General features: G+C 36.2%; 1 protein-coding gene across 1 annotated transcript; it reads right to left on the bottom strand.

Moving 5' to 3' along the window:
* Positions 1-6594: 6594 nt before the first annotated feature.
* On the bottom strand, positions 6595-16454 carry LOC130738514 (DNA (cytosine-5)-methyltransferase 1-like). Its single transcript, XM_057590502.1, has 12 exons — positions 16195-16454; positions 13033-14527; positions 11099-12602; positions 10659-10823; positions 9299-9497; positions 9089-9200; positions 8849-8996; positions 8566-8763; positions 7811-8089; positions 7562-7723; positions 7270-7488; positions 6595-6971 (listed from the first exon to the last, which is right to left on the bottom strand). Exons 1-12 carry the CDS (start codon positions 16241-16243, stop codon positions 6834-6836), a joined length of 4668 nt encoding a protein of 1555 aa, XP_057446485.1. The 5' UTR covers positions 16244-16454; the 3' UTR covers positions 6595-6833.
* Positions 16455-17743: the final 1289 nt, after the last annotated feature.

Consider the following 17743-nt stretch of genomic DNA (forward strand, 5'->3'; position numbering starts at 1 on the left):
TTTCTGCTCCATTTATCTTCCCCTAAAGTGATATCAAAGTATACAAATATAAAGAGCATATATAAACATTGTTGCTAGATATTGCTTGGATCGATAGTAATCCAGAGATGTCAAACCTATTGAGTTTTTTCATGCGATGGATATGCGTTAAAGTAAATTATGAGATGCAATACTCATCTTGTGACACAACTGTCATGTACACAAATTCCTTATTAATTTGAAAGTCTTGAAGGACTTTATTTACATCTAATTGATGTAACGATAAACTATGGGTTGAAAATATCAAAATCCTTAAAGGATTTAAAACGTCAGGAAATTTTACTTCAAACATTGAAGTATTATTTTGAATGAGAAAGTTCTATATATGGAACAAAGTGAATGTGATTGGCATGACCGGTTAGACCATCCCGAGTCTTATGATGCGAAAGTATATGAATTCATATGAGCACTCATCGAAGAACCTGAAGATTCTTCAATATAATGAATTCTTATATCTTGTTCTCATGACCAATTAATAATTGGTAAAATATATGGGTTTGAATCCCGCATACTCTTGAGTATATTAGATGCGATACATGTGCACGTATTCACTCTTTTTATGAGTCATTTAAGTATTTCATAAATTTATCGATGCATTGACTAAATGACCAAATGTATGTCATCAACTCTCAATATTGATAGAGTGAAAATTCCAACCTTGATCAAGTTGGTAAATGACATGATTTTGAATATCTAGTTGCACATGTTCGTATTCAAATGATCTAGCTGATTTGTTTAATTAAACGCCTCATATTTATAGCTAGACAGTTACATATGAGAACAAATATCCTTATTTATGGATATGTGATTTTGCAATTAGCAGCATTGACACGCATCAAGCAACAATTCATTAGAATTCTCCCCATTGCAATCGGTTCATGGTCAGGAACCTAATATCTCTCATCTAAGAATTTTCTATGTGCGTTATATATTTTGAATTGCTCCACCACAACGCACTAAGGTGGGACCACAAGGAAAGCTGAGATTATGTAATCAATTTGAGCCATTACCGATAGATATTTCATATCTTCCTTGTTGTTTCTCAGCATTAGGGGGAGAGGAAATTAAGCAGCTCTGAAAATTTGTAAAGAATGCATATGTATACTCGCACTATGAACCATAAGTTCAAAAGATACATTCTCTGACCTAAAATGAATTATTAAATTCCTTATTTGCTGCAAATACCCTTCTCTAACTTAATATCCCAGTTGAAAAATTTATTATTAGACTAAGGCATCTCTAAAACTTGGTTCAAAAAGATATATCCTAGAGAAGGAAGATGGTCTTGTTGAGGAGGCAAACTATCTTGAAAAGTGTAGAGACTACAAAAATGTTTATTCCTCATGAAGAGGTTCAGGTACCTGTAATTATTTATTTAAGAGATCTCATATGATTATGTCTCTACAAGTTAAAACAAGGAACCAAGAACATGAAGATTTGTCGACATGATGAAGTAGCGCTCAATATTAGAAATATGTGCGAGAATCTTGAATCTAAAAATGAATGGGTATGATTGGCCATAAATAGAAAGAAGCAATTCATTTGCTGAATTTAAGGGTCTTTGGACCTCATGTCTATACCCTAAAGGTATAAAGATGATAAGGCTTAAAGAGTCTTTGTAGTAAAATGAAATAATGTTGTCATATTTAAGACACATGTGACAATCGTGGTGGATACTTGGAGTTACAACTTATTTGTATGGCTCACTTGAGATTAATATCTCTATAAAACTCCTTGAAGATTGTAAGATGCCTAAAGCACACAATTCATGTTCTCAACAATGATACTATATTGAAGCAATCTAGATGATTATTTGCTTAAGGACGGTCACAAAATGACCCAACCAACTCATGCATATTTATGATGAGATGTGAGATTGCTTATGTCATAATTAATGTCAATGACAATGATTTATTGGGGCTCTAGAAGAGCTACCAAAGCTGTAGATTTTCTAAAGAAATAATCTGAGATAAAATGGTGGAGAATGAAAATTTTGTCTAGCCTTATCAATTGAGTATCTAAAGGCTGAGGTATTTATGTACCAAGGGACTTATATTGCAAAGGTATTAAAAGGAATCTATATGGACAAATCATGTCCATTGTGTACTCTATTGATTGTAAGGTCATTAAATATAAATAAAGATCCTTTTAGACCTTGAGAAAAGAATGAAGAATTACTTGATCCTGAAGTACTGTATATTAGTGCTATCAAAGCATTATTGTATCTTGCTAGTCATACTCGACTTGATATATCATTTGCTATTAACTTATTAACAAGATATAGTTCTTCACCTACACAAAGACATTGGAATGGAAAACAAGTGTTTCGTTATCTTAAAGGCACATTAGATATGAGTTTATTTTTTCCCTTTATGTCCAAGCTTAATCTAATTGGTTATGCAGATGCTGGATATTTGTCTAAATATCTCAAACAGGTTACTTGTTTACATGTGGAGGAACAACCATTTCATGGAGATCTGTGAAAGAAACTATGATAGCCACCTCAGCTAACCTTGCAGGAATATTAGCATTACATGAGGCAAGATGAGGATACGTTTGGCTGAGATTCGTGATTCAATGCGTACTTGATATTGGTGATTTGTCCTCTTGAAAGATGCCGCCAACAACTATATATGAAGATAATACTACATGCACTACTCAATCAAAAGAAGGATACATCATGGGAGATGGACAAAGCAAATATCACTGGAGCTTTTCTTCACTCATGATCTACAAAAGAACGGTGACATAGACATCCAACAAATTCGTTCAAGTGATAATTTAGCAGACTTATCTACAAAGGCTCTTCCAACTACAACATTTGAAAAGCTTGTGGAGAATATGGGAGTTCGTCGGCTCAAAGATCTCAATTGAAATGCATTGTACTCTTTTTCCTTAACCGTGTTTTTTCCCATTGGGTTTTTCATGGTAAGGTTTTTAATGAGGCAATGTACAAAGATGGACTATAGAATGATGTACTCTTTTTCCTTCACTAGGTTTTTATCCCACTGGGTTTTCCTAGTAAGGTTTTAATGAGGCACATTCTTAAGGGATGGTCATCCAAGGGGGAGTGTTATGAAATATATGGATGCCCATCAGAGTTAAGACTCCATGGGTCAGGCCCACATCTATACTTGTTCAACACTCCAAACCTAATAATATAAATACAAGGGAGTCTGCACCTAGCAGAGCATCCTCATCACACTATTTTTCTATCTCTTGTTCCTCTATTCTCCTCTCTTATTTACTTGCTTACTCTTTATTCATAACAATTTTTTTATTTAAATACACTTTTGCCTCATCAAAGCAAGATTGGTGGCGTTGCTTTTTCTGTCATTATGGCACCATTTCATGGATAGAATTGTGAAAAGAGAAAAAGAGCACAACCTTGGCCTCTTCCTTCGCGATTTGAGAAGAGGTCTAAAAGCACATTGGACCCACATGTATACTCTCTCTCTCTCTACTACAGTAAATCAAACCAAACACAAAATGAGATCTCTCTCTTCTCTAACTCTCTCCAACCTATCTCTCTCTTCACAAACTCACCTCTACCAAACAAAGCATAACACTTTGTTTGTTAGGAGAGAGTTAGAAGAGAGAGAGATGCAAGAGAGAGAGATTGGAGAGAGATGGGGGAAGTTACCTTATTTGGTGGGAGAGAGAAGAGAGGGAGGAGGGGGCTGCAGAGGTGGGACCCACGCCTTTTTTGGGTCTCTCCAATTTGGAGATAAATTGAACAGTAACGGAGGGGCTGCATTTTTTTATTTTTTTTTCTACATTTGGCCTTCTTAGTGGCGGTTTTAAACCGCCACTTTCTTACTTAAAAAAAAAACATTATTTTAATCAAAAGTTCATTTTTTCTCTCTTTTTCACCTCATTATTTCTAATCTCTCTTCTTTATCTCTATCATATCAAACAACCTCTTAAATCTACTCTATTTATCACCTATTTCTCGAGTGAATCACCATTTTGGTCCCTAAGAAAGTAGGCACCGGTCATATTAGTCCTTAGAGATCATTAATGGTTAAAAAAATACCTGTAAGTGTTGACGTCGGTCATAGTAGTCCCTATCTAAGTTTGACTGTTAGTCCCTGGAACGGAAAGTGTCCATGTGTCACGTTATGTGCCACGTAGGTTTCAATTTAGTCCCCGACGTTATCAATTTAGTCCCTAAGTAATTAAGTTTAATTAAAATAATGAGTTAAAAAAATAAAAATACAAGAATAGAAAATCTTAATTAAAAAAATAAAAAATAAGCCAAATAATTAAAATCTGATCGCCGTTTCAGATCTGCCTTCACCACAAGCACACATCTCTTCCTCTGCCTACACTCCACCACCCTCCCTTCACCACGACCACCACAAGATCTGTTTCCTCCACCCCAGTCACCAGCAATGGAGCCGCACCCCCATAGCCACAACCTTCCTCGCTCTCACCTTCTACGCTGCCTCTGTTCGACGCCGACGACCTTCCTCGAACTGGCAAGGAGCGTGGAAGCGTGGTGGTGGCGCGGTTGCAGATGAGCGGCGTGAGAGGAACAGAGAGAGTATGCGACTGGGAAGGAGGAGTGGAGCGTGGTGGCGATGCAACAGATTTGACGAGGTGTGTGGCGGTGGCAAGCAGAGGAGCGTGGTGGTGGCGATTTTGAAGGGAGGAAGGGAGGTGATGGTGGGTGGGTTTGGGGTTGGTTCTGGATTTGCTGGGTTTTGAAGAAAAGAGGAGTGGGAGGTAGAGGGAGTGATGGGTTTGCTGGGTGAAAACAGTTCAAACAACATTCAAACGTTTCTTGCTAGTGTTTGTGGAATTAACACAGTCATTCTGGGTCATTCTGAATGTAAAGTTGAGATATGTGTTCATTTTGCTTCATTTCAATAAAGTTATGCTTGCTTTCTTTCTCCTAGTCAATTGACTTGCTTATTTTCATGGTTTTGAACAGAAAAACCATTTGTCTGGATTGTGAAAATCTTATTTAAAGCTTTCACTTGATACCGTGCAACAATTGATGAACACAGTTTAATAGGGACCCTTTAATGGTTGCTTTGTTTACATCTAATTTCTGAGGTAACGTTGCCATGACAAAATCCAGTAAATGAATTGAATGAAGAGTGTGGTAGAAAAACAAGCTTGAGGGTTGGGGTTTGATGTTTTTCTTAAACAGGATTTGGGTGGGATGAATTTGGGTTGAAGATGATGGGAAGGATGAAGATGGGATTAATTTGGGTTGTATTTTTATTTTTTTTAACTCATTATTTTAATTAAATTTAATTACCTAGGGACTAAATTGATAACGTCGGGGACTAAATTGAAACCTGCGTGGCACATAACGTGACACATGGGCACTTTCCGTTCCAGGGACTAACGGTCAAACTTAGATAGGGACTACTATGACCGACGTCAACACTTACAGGGATTTTTTTAACCATTAATGATCTCTAGGGACTAATATGACCGGTGACTACTTTCTTAGGGACCAAAATGGTGATTCACTCCCTATTTCTCTCTACTCAAACTCTATCTTCTCTACTCTCTCTTCTCTATCTCTCTCTACCCTACAACCTAAAATTGAGTTAATAAAAAAAGCCAAAGATTTTTTTAATGGATATTTATTTAAAAATAGGTTTAGGAGAATCAAAAAGTCAACATGCCAACATATTTAACAAAATATAATTAATCAATAAATTTTATCATTTATATCATTGTTACATTAGATATTATAATACTTTACATTATAATATACTTATTAACATATTTATAGGTTTAGGGTGCATTTAGTAAACAATTTTTTTAAGCATTTATCAACAATGAGATTAATCACTCAAGACTCTAAAATCGTATTAAGTTAGTAGATCTCTTTCAACAAATCATTTTCAATACACACTACTCATAGATTAAACACTAAACTAAATTTTCAACGAGTTCGGCTATCAACCAAGTACCAACTGGACCTTGTTGGTCAAATTAGTTATAGTAGTATGGTCAAATTAGCTTAATAACCATGAAATGCGCTTCATTCTCATGAGTGTGGATCGAACCCCCAATCTCATAATTAAGGGACGAGGTGATCAGCTAATGGTGATGTTATAACTTTCTGTGTTAACCAATATGTTAAAAAATATAAATGGATTATGGATATGACATTGTAAGTTTACATGGGTAATTTTTTATGACATTATAAATTGGATCTCTCTCAACCAAAAAAATTACCCAGCTCACGGTGAGTTAAATCTGTTTAACCCACCCCAAAAGTGGGTGGAGTGAGTTGAGCCAAAAAAAAAGACTCACTTAAATATGAGCCTTCATTTTCCCAACTCAACTCACCCCAAAAGTGGGTTGGCCAAAATAGTTTGCAAGTTGCCAGTTTTACAGGTCATGATGCAAAGTTGGAAACATTGCCAAATCTTTCTTGCATGTAGGACATTACATAGAGTGTGGACTCGATTTGGGTATGAAAAGATAAACCCATGTGAGCAAAAATGATAGAATTCGTTCAAGTTAAAACGTCCTTAAAGAGGTAATATTCCTACCCATTTCTTTTATTAAGTAACGGCCAAAATATCAACCAATCAAGAAAACCCATGTTGATAAAAAAATGAGTTATGTAACATTGTGCTTCCAATTCTTCCACCAAGAAAAATCAAACAAGAAATTAACCTAAAACTGACCAAGGGGTACTGATCTATACAAGGATTAATTGTTTCTAGAATCCTGAAATATAATTTGCAATTTGTTGATGACTATTATCTAATCTTTTAATATGATGAGCATGCTCTTTAATGCCCCATCTGGCTATCTTCCTAAGTGGAGCCCTTACTATCCACCGCTTCCTTGAGCTTTCTCCCTAAAGCAAATGCTAGAGGAGGAGGAACAGCATTACCAATCTGCCTGTGTTTGTGTATAATGTTGCCAGAAAATTGGTAGTTGTCTGGGAAGCCCTGCATTTATAGATAAAAAAGATAAGCCAAAGAGATCATACTAAATCAGATGACATCTTCCAATTTCTTAGGCAGAGAGCTTTGGGGGTTGGGAGTTGGAACCATTGCTAAGTAATTAAGGACTATTACACCCACCAACCAATTATACAATCTAATGTTTTGGACAACACAAATGAAACTATGAACTAATATTTGGATAACATGTTGAGTATTTTCCATAAAAATTCAGAAATGACAGATCAAATCAGTTAGGATTCCCTTTTTATCATTGCATTTATGGTGACAACTGACAACTTACTTGAGAGCGTGCACATTCACGAACAGTAAGAATCCTATCCTGATCAGGATGGAAGCACATTCCAACTTTGCCCATTGGTTGAGGATCTGTGATGGAAGTTGGGAAGTTCCCTTGCCAATCCAACCTACCAAACAATCCCTTCCACTGATTGTGTCGATCAGCTGTGTTTGGCAAGCACCATGGTATCAAATCAACAACTTGTCCAGTAGACAATGTTATCTGCATTTTATAATCACAAGTTAGATAAATCACAAAACTGTTATGCTAAAGTTCTATTCAAATTTAATTTTACCTTCTCATCTGGAAGGGCACGCCAATCAGCACCTGGTTTCTTCGGTATTCTCTGACACCGAATCAAGTTCAACTCATTCATCTCCTTTGAGATATGATCTGTCAAGACAGCCATATCACGTCGAATCTTCTTTTGGAACCATGAGACAGGATCATGTTGATACTGTGCAACACAAAATCTGGTGAGTAATGAGTGTATAGGCAATTCATTATTTAAAGAGGGAATATGTATCTTTCCTATGTTAGATACCTCCATGTTTGTTTTTGAAGCTCCATTGCCCACAGGTGGGAGATCACCAATGGTGTCCCGGACGGTCATTGCACGTAAAGGGGCACCGTGTGCAGTACTGCGAACCGCAGCATATTGGATATTTCTGGACAATGTGATTTTCAACTCAGGGGCTGCAAAGACATGCAATGGTTCTGGCCACTCAGGAAGCACATCTTCAGGAGAGGCTGCCCATATAAATGCCCTTTTTCTTGACTGTGAAACCCCGTAAGCTCCCGCCTCCAGAATACCAAACCTCACCTTTTGGACCAGCAAAATCAGCATTCGTTAGAGAACCTCCAATGAAGGTTGCTTGACCCAATTGGATCACCTAAGCAACGTTGCTTATTTTGGGCAACCGTTGGAGCAACATGAGATGGCAATTCTTGTTGCTTAAACTTTAGCAACGTTGCTTATTTAAGCTTTTTGATTAAAAATTTATATTTTCTCTTCCATTAATGACTTTGAATAGTGTCATGACCTTGAAATAATATAAATATATGAGATATAGTGGAACCCAACCAGAAGTAAAATAAGAAACGTGGTAAGAGCAAAAGCTGCATAAGTTGCTTATGAGTTTCTTAAACCCTATGTTTCAGCTTGGGCCCACCAGAATATTGTTTAAGCAACCTAACTAACGCTCCATGGTTGGAGATGCTCTTAGTTCCTCAAGATTCTATTCATAAAGTCTAAAGTATAAAGTACATATGAAGAAAGATACAACTATATAATTTTACCTGATAACCCATCTCAAGAAGTGAAGCCAAGGTTAAACGGAATGTCTGGCCTTTATTAAAGGACACAAAGGTCCTGACATTCTCCAACAAGAAATACCTTGGCCGGAAATAATCAGCAAAGGATAAGAATGCTAATATCATCTCGCACTGGACTTTACTCCAAGTGCTTTGGTTAAACCTATTCATTCCAGAGAAACCCTGGAACAACACATAATTCAAAAATCAATATATCATGAAGTCCTATTATCAGCAGAATGGAAACAAAGACAACAATTAGACAAACCTGGCATGGAGGTCCCCCATTAATGAAATCAACTTGCCCAGGGATCGGTAAACTACTTGATTCATTCTCATCAAGCTTCGCAGCCAATTCTGCCGCCTCAGTCGTTGAGATACAATCATCTATGTCTCCACACTTCTCCATTACAGCCCTACATTACAACGCATTTATGAGTCACTTAAATGGGTTCCACTCCATTTAACCTTGTGGCCTGAAATAATTTATCTCTACTGGATCATTTACCTAAGAATAACATTGCAATTGTTAATAAACACCAATGCGTCAGGATGATTAGCTTTAAATGCATTCCCGGCTGGTTCTTCATACTCAATAGCCCATTTAGTTGATGCAATTCCTGAAGTGTGCAAGCAGTAACACAAGTTACATTATGTGTTGATGGCAGTATATATAATCGTTCATTGGTGTAAAAGTGTAGTTAAGAATTAAGATTACCTGACTGCTGCAATCCCTCTGATAAGCCACCACAGCCGGCAAAAATGTCCAACGTTGCTAAACGTTTTTCATTTGATAAATTTATTTCCTTATCAGTATCTGAAATGTCATCTCCCTCTGTACATTTTCCCTTTTTCTTTCTAGCTGCAGCATCAGCTGTATGTCCACTTGAATATTTTACTTTGATTTGAGCTGGCAACTGTCAAGCAATGGAACAAGAAAATAGTTAATTATTGAAAATCATAAAATGCAACCTTTTTACTTGTACCAGAATATTGAATTAACATCATGAATAATAATAATAATAATAATAATAATAATAATAATAAGAACAAGAAAATAATAATAATATTGCTATATTCGTTCCCCATATTTCCAACAGCAACAATAATAAATCTAATAATCTAAGCTAAACTTAAATGCATAATAAGAGTTTGAAAAATATAAAAAAGTGGCAACAAGAATATTTATATAGTATGTTTGGAATGATTTAAAATTTGAAAATTTAGATTAAATTCTGATCCACCAACAGTGTATACACTACCAGTGGACTATGTGTATATGACACCATCTGTTTCAAAAAAGTTGATTTTTAGTCAAGTAAAAAACCTAAGTCACTTGGTAGTGGCACTTCTTGGTTGCAAACTGTTTATAAATATTTTATGTTGTTAGGGGGTCAAATGTTGGAAGTAATTTGGAACTAAAAATTGAAAACAACGTCATACAACAAGTTTCACAGTTTAAGTACCAAAGATTTATTATACAAAATAATGGGGAAATTGACAAAGACGTTACGCGTAGAATTCAAGTTGGATGGTTAAAGTGGAGAAAAGCAGCAGGGGTTATCTGCGACTGTAAAGTACCTACTATCCTCTATGTTATAGAGTATAGACAATGCTGGGCTCTAACGAATCAGCAAGAGAAAAAAGTTGGATGAACAAAAATGAGAATGTTAAGATGGATGAGAGGTCACACTAGAAGTGACAAAATACGCAATGATCATGTAAGAGAAGATATTGGTGTGGCACTTATCAAGGAGAATATGACAAAAAAATACGTTGTTTACAGGATAATGAGTTGTTTCTGTCAGTGTAACACTAAATAGAGCAATAATTGATACCCAATACTATTAGTTCTCAGGAATTAAATGACAAGGGAACAGAACACTGTTGACAGGGTGATGACCAGCTAAATATGGATCAGTTCAGTAAAATGAGTCCAAATAGTCCACACTTGTTTCAAATTAAAAGCATAAAACTGCATAAATTATAAAGTCCTGATAGCTTTGCAGGTTTATCTGATGGATTAGCAAGCATACTATATGGATCAGTTCAGTAACATGAGTCCAATAAAACGATACCTGCTTGATTGACCCAGTAGCAGGATCATACAAGTGCTCACAGAAAAAAACATTTTGGAATATTCCAGGGGAACAGCTTTCAAGGATGTCCTTCTTTTTTCTGATTTCACATTTTCCTTCTATGGATTCTACAGAGATTGTATGTGTTTCATTACTGTAATACACCTGAAATTTTAAATCATGAAATCTAAGTCAATATAAAACTCAGACAAGATACACAAAGTAGAACCATTATTCAAAAGATAACAGCAAAATGGGCGTACAAAGATAAAGCATGGAAGGCTTAGTAAATAAAATCATTTTGAAGATATTTGCATAATAATGTCAGATTCAAAAGCTAATGGTCAGTTTTACTTGCTCTTCCAGCAGAAGTATTAATATGTCTCCTGTGTGGGTGTGTTGATCAAATTATTAAGTTGAAATTTTTAAGTAGCTCTCACCTCTTGTACATCAGAGCAGTAAGCCTTCTCATTTGATACATCATCTGGTCGGAAGAACCTTCTGACTTTGACCTCAGTAGACTTTATTTCAGCTTTTTTTATTTCCTTTTGGACAATGACCTCAAGAACTTGGCACACAACATAAGCTTTCAACCCAACATTCCTCCCACTCTTGTGTGTTCCTTGCTCTATCTTTTCAAAGTAAGCAGGACTTACATAAACATAATCATTAAGAGAATATTCTGTTCCTCTCAATAGGAAACCAGACTTGGATGAATTTATTTTGAAAATATCCTTCTCCTCTTGGTCTTCCTTTAGTTTACAAGAGTGACAAACTCCAGACCCTAAACCCAAAGTGTCAAATGGAAGGCTGAAGAAAGCACCTCTTTCAGGCCAGTACAAGCTCTTACAGTAATATTCAGCGGGTAGTCCTTTCTTCTTCCTTTCTTCTGCTCTAGCCCTATCCATTTTATCTGCAATGATATTATCCTTTCGATACTGATGTCCCCAAGGCCTTTTTTGAATATTAACAACAACTGTCTGCATAACATCCTGCAGTCCCAAATCCCTGCATTCATTACTCAAAAACACCTCTCTCTCATTTGCAGTGTTGCCAAGAACAGTCTCGCAACCACGCTGCATCAGCCTACCATGAAAATTTTTTTTTCCATTCTTTGATTCAAACATATATTCAACATAATATATATCAGGAAGTTCATCTAATTCGTCAACTTCCACCAACACAGATTTGCCCACAGAAACAACTTCACCATGAATAATTGCCTGTTTATAAAGAAGATTTCCAGAACAGGTCTTCCCTTCAGGATCCCCCTCCCATCTTATTTCTCCGTCAGCAGAAGATGTCTTGGTTTGTGTGGAAACTGAGTGTGACTTTTGGGTTCCCTCCAAGCATATTGTCTCCTCCTCAGCATCCTCGTCTTCATTTTCTTCCTGTTCCTCCACTTCATCCTCATCATCCTTTAGTTCACTGGCAGTCCCCTCTTTTGAACCCTCTGGCATGTGGTTTGAGTAATACTCTCCCCATATTCTATTGATCAGCTTTGTTGTTGTAGCTTGCATAGCTTTCCTCTTGGATACAATAGAAGCCACCGCTGCCCTAGGATTTAAATTTGGTTCACTCCTTGTCAAAACTTTCTTCGTCTTCACTAACCATTTAGTATGGTGTCGTTCTTCCATTTTGTTCATGAGACCAGAAACAAATGGAGACTTTCTGATCTTTTCATCAGGATATTCTGCAAACAGTTGCAAAATTATCTGTCCATGGACAACAACATATCTCTCAACTTTTGATGCATCAGAAGAAATGTAGGACTTATGGTTCTGAGTAAACGCAGATACTTTCTTGATGACATCTCCAAACGAAAGTCGCGATACTCGGCTTTGCTCCTTTAACAAGGTGATAATGCTTATAGCAACCCTTGCAGTTTTCATTACTGTGTAATACCAAGGAGCATACTGCTTTGATGGTTTCCCAAGTCTATACCTGAAAGGAATGAAATTTGGTTGAACCCGGTCACAACTTCAGAAAGGAAATATAACATTTTAGAACCAAAATATTATAAGATACGCACAAACACACAGAGATACATGAGTGTGTTTATGTATATGTACATATTCTTCAAGTATGCATAGATGTCTCATTCATATGACAAATTTATCTTGGACAGCTAACCTCATGTACTTGCAATAGTTTTATTTGCAAATAGTTGGTATCAACAGTTTGATAGTCAAGTAATCAAATGAATTCTCTAATTTTAGTTTATTCCTACTAAGATTGCTACATAGTATAAACTATACAAACAGAGTATATTCCATCAATACAGTAACATACAGAAATCAATAGGATCTTACTAGAGATCTAAGAAGTATAAAAAATTAAAAATACCATTTATTTTAGACAAGAGGTAACATACCAGGCCATATCAGTTCGGATGGATATGAAAATCATAGATGATCCAAATTCAATCATCCACTCCTTTATGGCACTTAAATAAATTGGCATTCCATCAGTTACCTGTGCTCCAGAAGCAGTAGAAGAAGATTGGCCAGACTCAGTATCTAGATGGAACCCGCTTCCGTCATCTGAAGTCATTATACCTGAGCCAAAGATGGTTACATCAATCTCTGAACAAGGTTTCATAGGAAGAAGTTCCAAGGAAACCAATCTTGCATCAGAGTTGTATAAAGTCCAATGGTGCAGCATGCTTCGAGGAAGATCTTCAGTGTCATATATGTCATAGTCATTATCAAAAACAATGAATTCATCTGTCTCCTGAAGGGAGGTTTTATAATAAGCAGGAAGGGGATAATCATTGGCAATCTCATCTTCATTAATTTTGATATAGTATTTGTTAGATGAGGCTGATCTGGGATTTTTCTTCTGCTTCATGGATTTCCAATTCTCTTCTTCCTGTAACAGCCGTGCTAACTTTACATCATCATCTTCCTCAGCTACAGAAGGTATTGAATCCATCTGATCCTTCTTCCCCTCATCTCCAATTCCAGAATCAATTCTTAAACTCCCATTTGAAGGCATCACTTGTGCGTGTGCATAGTTTGCTTGTTTCTTACTCTCATCTCTAAGAGAGGCAAGAGCAGGAATATCTGCAAACATCTTGTCATTTGTCTTGTCTGACATGTCTAAACCTATGAGCTGCTTATAAATAAACTCACCCTGAGAAATAACAAAATCTTTTAGAGAGGCAGTTCCAGAGAAGAACTTGCTACCACTCATAGACCGTGCTATACCAGCAAGTAACTCATCAAGACTTATGTCAGGGTCCCCACCAGAAGACTTTGCAAGTTTTTTGTATACTTCTATACATGCACGGGCCTTTTCAAAGAAATGATCATAAATTTTTTTGTAACTAAGGGCTGGTTTTAGGCAATCATAATCAGCAATATCAGTCGAAATCCATATAACTGGAGAGCCATCTTCATATCCAGATATATCCCATGATTCAATTCGACCAAAGCCTACACATCTAACACTGTTCTCTTTTTTCTTCTCTGTACTTCCTTCTAGTGGCAATATAACCCCAGTGATAAATAAATCATTAATTTCCAGCATCTCAAGTGGCTGTGCTGTACCACTTTCATCATGAAGGATAAAGTCTGTAAGTCTCCTATTTGGACGGCCATCGTCCTGTCCACAGGTCAGGCGGACAGCTAGCATTTCTTCATCTACAATCTGATCCTTCTTGCATTCAATGAGACAGGATTTCTCAGATATGGAAAAAGATTTCTCCTTGAAATTTTCACATGCTGCAGCTCGTTTTGGCCTTTTGCAAGTAGCAGCAGGCTGCTCACTGCTCTTTGAAAAACTCCTCTTTTTTTTATCTCCAGCCTTGACTTCATCTTTAGTTTTGGAAACAACAGGTTTCTTTTTGCTCTTCCTGTTCATAGCACCTGTTTTGGATATTAACAGCAGAAAAAAAGAGAATTTATAGAATTGATCAGGAAACCAAGGTTGGTGATATAAAGGCTACAACAAATGGCAACTGAAACAGGCATTAGACAGAAGTAAGAGAAGTATCATAATCATTCACAGTTCCTCTATAATAAAAACAAAATAGAACTCTCAGATACGATCAAACAATAAAAGAATGCGCGAAATATGGGGGGAAAGATACATATGATTAATTCAAAGAATAGGAGGTGGGGGGAAAGTGGTAGCAGAAGAAGGTACATGTATTAATTAAAAAAGATGGCATTTATTCAAAAAAAATATAATGGTGTTATGATCTTTATGTGAGCATTATTGCAAGACATGCAGGTAAATCTCAATTAATTAAATGCAATGGGCTGCATTAGATACCAAATCCAATTCATATTCTTTTTTTTCTCTTGCACAAAGAGTATCCCTAGTCTGCAGCAAGATACTGATGTCTTTCATAACATGGAGATCACTAAAGTCAGTATTGTCTCTCCCGACAAAGCCTTTTTCATAAACAGAATCAAGAATTGAACCCTAGGTAGCATGCTTAATGGACCCAACTATATACCTAGAGTTTCAACCATGAGGTAGATTTCAAAAAGATTTGATTTGTTTCCAATTCCATTCTTATGATCTTTTTTCCACTAAAAAAATTCCACACATAAATATAAAACTTAATTGCTACACATCACAGTGCATAAATAACATCTTGTAATTCCACCTAGAAGTATTACATTTATTAGCATCCATTACTTCCACTATCTACCACAGCTGCACAGCTTGATTACAATTTAAAGACATCAAAACAGAAGAATGAACCATTTATTAGTTAACCAACCGTTAAGCTTGGTCACCAATGCTCACAGAGTCACAGGTTTATCAACCAAAAAGAAGGACTGCAGTCAAGTCATGAAACAACAAGATAAAAACAACACTTCAGCAAAACAAAACAAAAATGAGAATCCCATATTAACACACAGAATTCCGAACACAAGTCTATCATGTAAGTGTTTGGATTGGAGGAAAAAAAACTCGATCTCGACTTTTTAAAAGTGCTTTGAAAATAATGATTTTAAAAACTAAATCAAAATCAAACAAGCATTCCCTGTGATCAAAAACACCAATAAACAGTAGCAACAAACTCCAGATCAAACGATTTGAAAATAACAACACTAATATACCAACAACAACATCAACATCATCACTAATAACTACATAGGAGGCAGATCATGGGTGAAGAAACCAGAAAAAAAAAAAAAAAAATTAGTTGAAGCCTAGTAGCCTACCATCAAAGCTTCTATGGCCTCAAAACCCTAAGCTAGAGCCTAGAACCACATATCACCTAAAGGTACAATCTTTAACACAGAAAACACAATAAAACACAAAAGGGTATCTTAATTTCACAAAAGAAGAAGCAAAAAACAACAATCCATAAATAATCTATATCCAAAAAATTGACATGCAATGAGAACAAATACACCATCTAATCAAAAAGCAATAAATTTCATGTACCGATCGAGAAGAACAGAGCCCAAGCAGTTGAAATGGAAGAGCAGATTTGGCCGCAGAAAGCAGAGAAGTTGAAAATAAACACACAAGGGTAGAAACCCTAGATGAAAAAAAGGGGTATTTATATTACCTGATTCATCGGAAGGTGCCGGTGAATCCACAAGAGAAGCCGCACCCATTGGTGGATTTACCTTCCCTTTTTTGCAGAACGCAACGTTTGGAAGTGGGATTTGGTAACGTTGTGAGTGTGTGTGTCTATAAGGTAGGTTTGTGATTTCAAAGGAGAGAGTGTGTGTGAGTGTGAGTGTGTGTGTGTGTGTATTTTTCTGACCAATGGCTTTGGCGGGGTTGCAAATTTTGGGGGAGGGGTTTTTTGGCGCCCACGGATTTCACTACTTCTCAGTGTGGAAAAGAGAAATTAGAGGAAGTTTGTATTTAATAACCTACATTAATGGGAGAGAATGGAAGAAAACACAAGGTAATTTGTGAGATGTGATTGTTGATGTGATAGAAAATTTGAGGTGAAAATGTGTTTATAAGTTCTGTCATATCACGGTTGATAAATAGTTAAACTCATTATGCTTTAAGTTGATGATTCGATTTATGTAATGAATAATACGGTGCAACAAAAAATAGCAATATATCATCGGTCAAATAAAAATAAACTGACAAACATTAGGTAAACATGTAAAAAGAAACAAGAGTTGGGTTTGCTCTTGAGGGTTTCAATAACAGAGAACTCACTTCACTGGAATCTCTCACACACAGAGACTAATTCAGAGAAAAGAGATAGGGTTCTAGAGGGAAAACTTATTAATTGATTATACAATATGTATCTTACAACACAGGGACTATACTATTTATAGACTATCACAAAACAATAATGTTTATAGTCCAAACTATATTCAAACTAAGTCACACAACTAATTACAATTTCCAACAAACCTCTTCTAATCAGTGTTCCCAAAACACTTGACTATACCTATTTTTGAGCCTTTCAAAACTTTCCATTTTCAAAGATTTGGTTAGGAGATCTACAAGTTGTACTTCCGATTTGGAGAATTCGAGTCTAAATGTCTATGTTTATTTTCACTTACTTGTCTAATAAAGTGAAGTCTTATTTCAATGTGCTTACTTCTTCCACGTGGGGAAAATTTAACCTACACTAGTAAAAAGTGGTGCAAGGTTACACCACCTCCTTTTGACCTACAATAGTAGGTTTAAAAAAAATAAGAAACATATTTTCTTAATCTAAAAATACAAAAACTTTAATTACTAAATTAAATCACTAATAAACTAATCCCTAAATTAAACCCTTCACCCGTCTTCCAGTTCCAGAAAACCACCACCATTCTCTCTTCAGTTTGCTGCTCCCACTAATACTAGAAATTGGATATCTAAATCGGTATGATTTTTACAAGCCATGAATTTTAATAAACCCAGTGATGCCAACAAATTGATTTCTTCCAACTATCAATTTACTTGCAGCGAGCACACCCAGATTCGTCTATGAAGTCTTCAACACAAACAAATCTGAAAAAAACCTTTTTTTTATCATAACACAAAGAAAGAATCTCCCATCACCACCGGGACCTGTAGATCTGTTGGAGGGCTCGAGGTGGATTGAGAGGGAAGGGGAAGAGGAGCAACGATCTGGTGCTCCACGGCTTCGACCACCC

This window comes from Lotus japonicus, chromosome 2 (assembly GCF_012489685.1).
Source record: "Lotus japonicus ecotype B-129 chromosome 2, LjGifu_v1.2".
NCBI lineage: Eukaryota > Viridiplantae > Streptophyta > Magnoliopsida > Fabales > Fabaceae > Lotus > Lotus japonicus.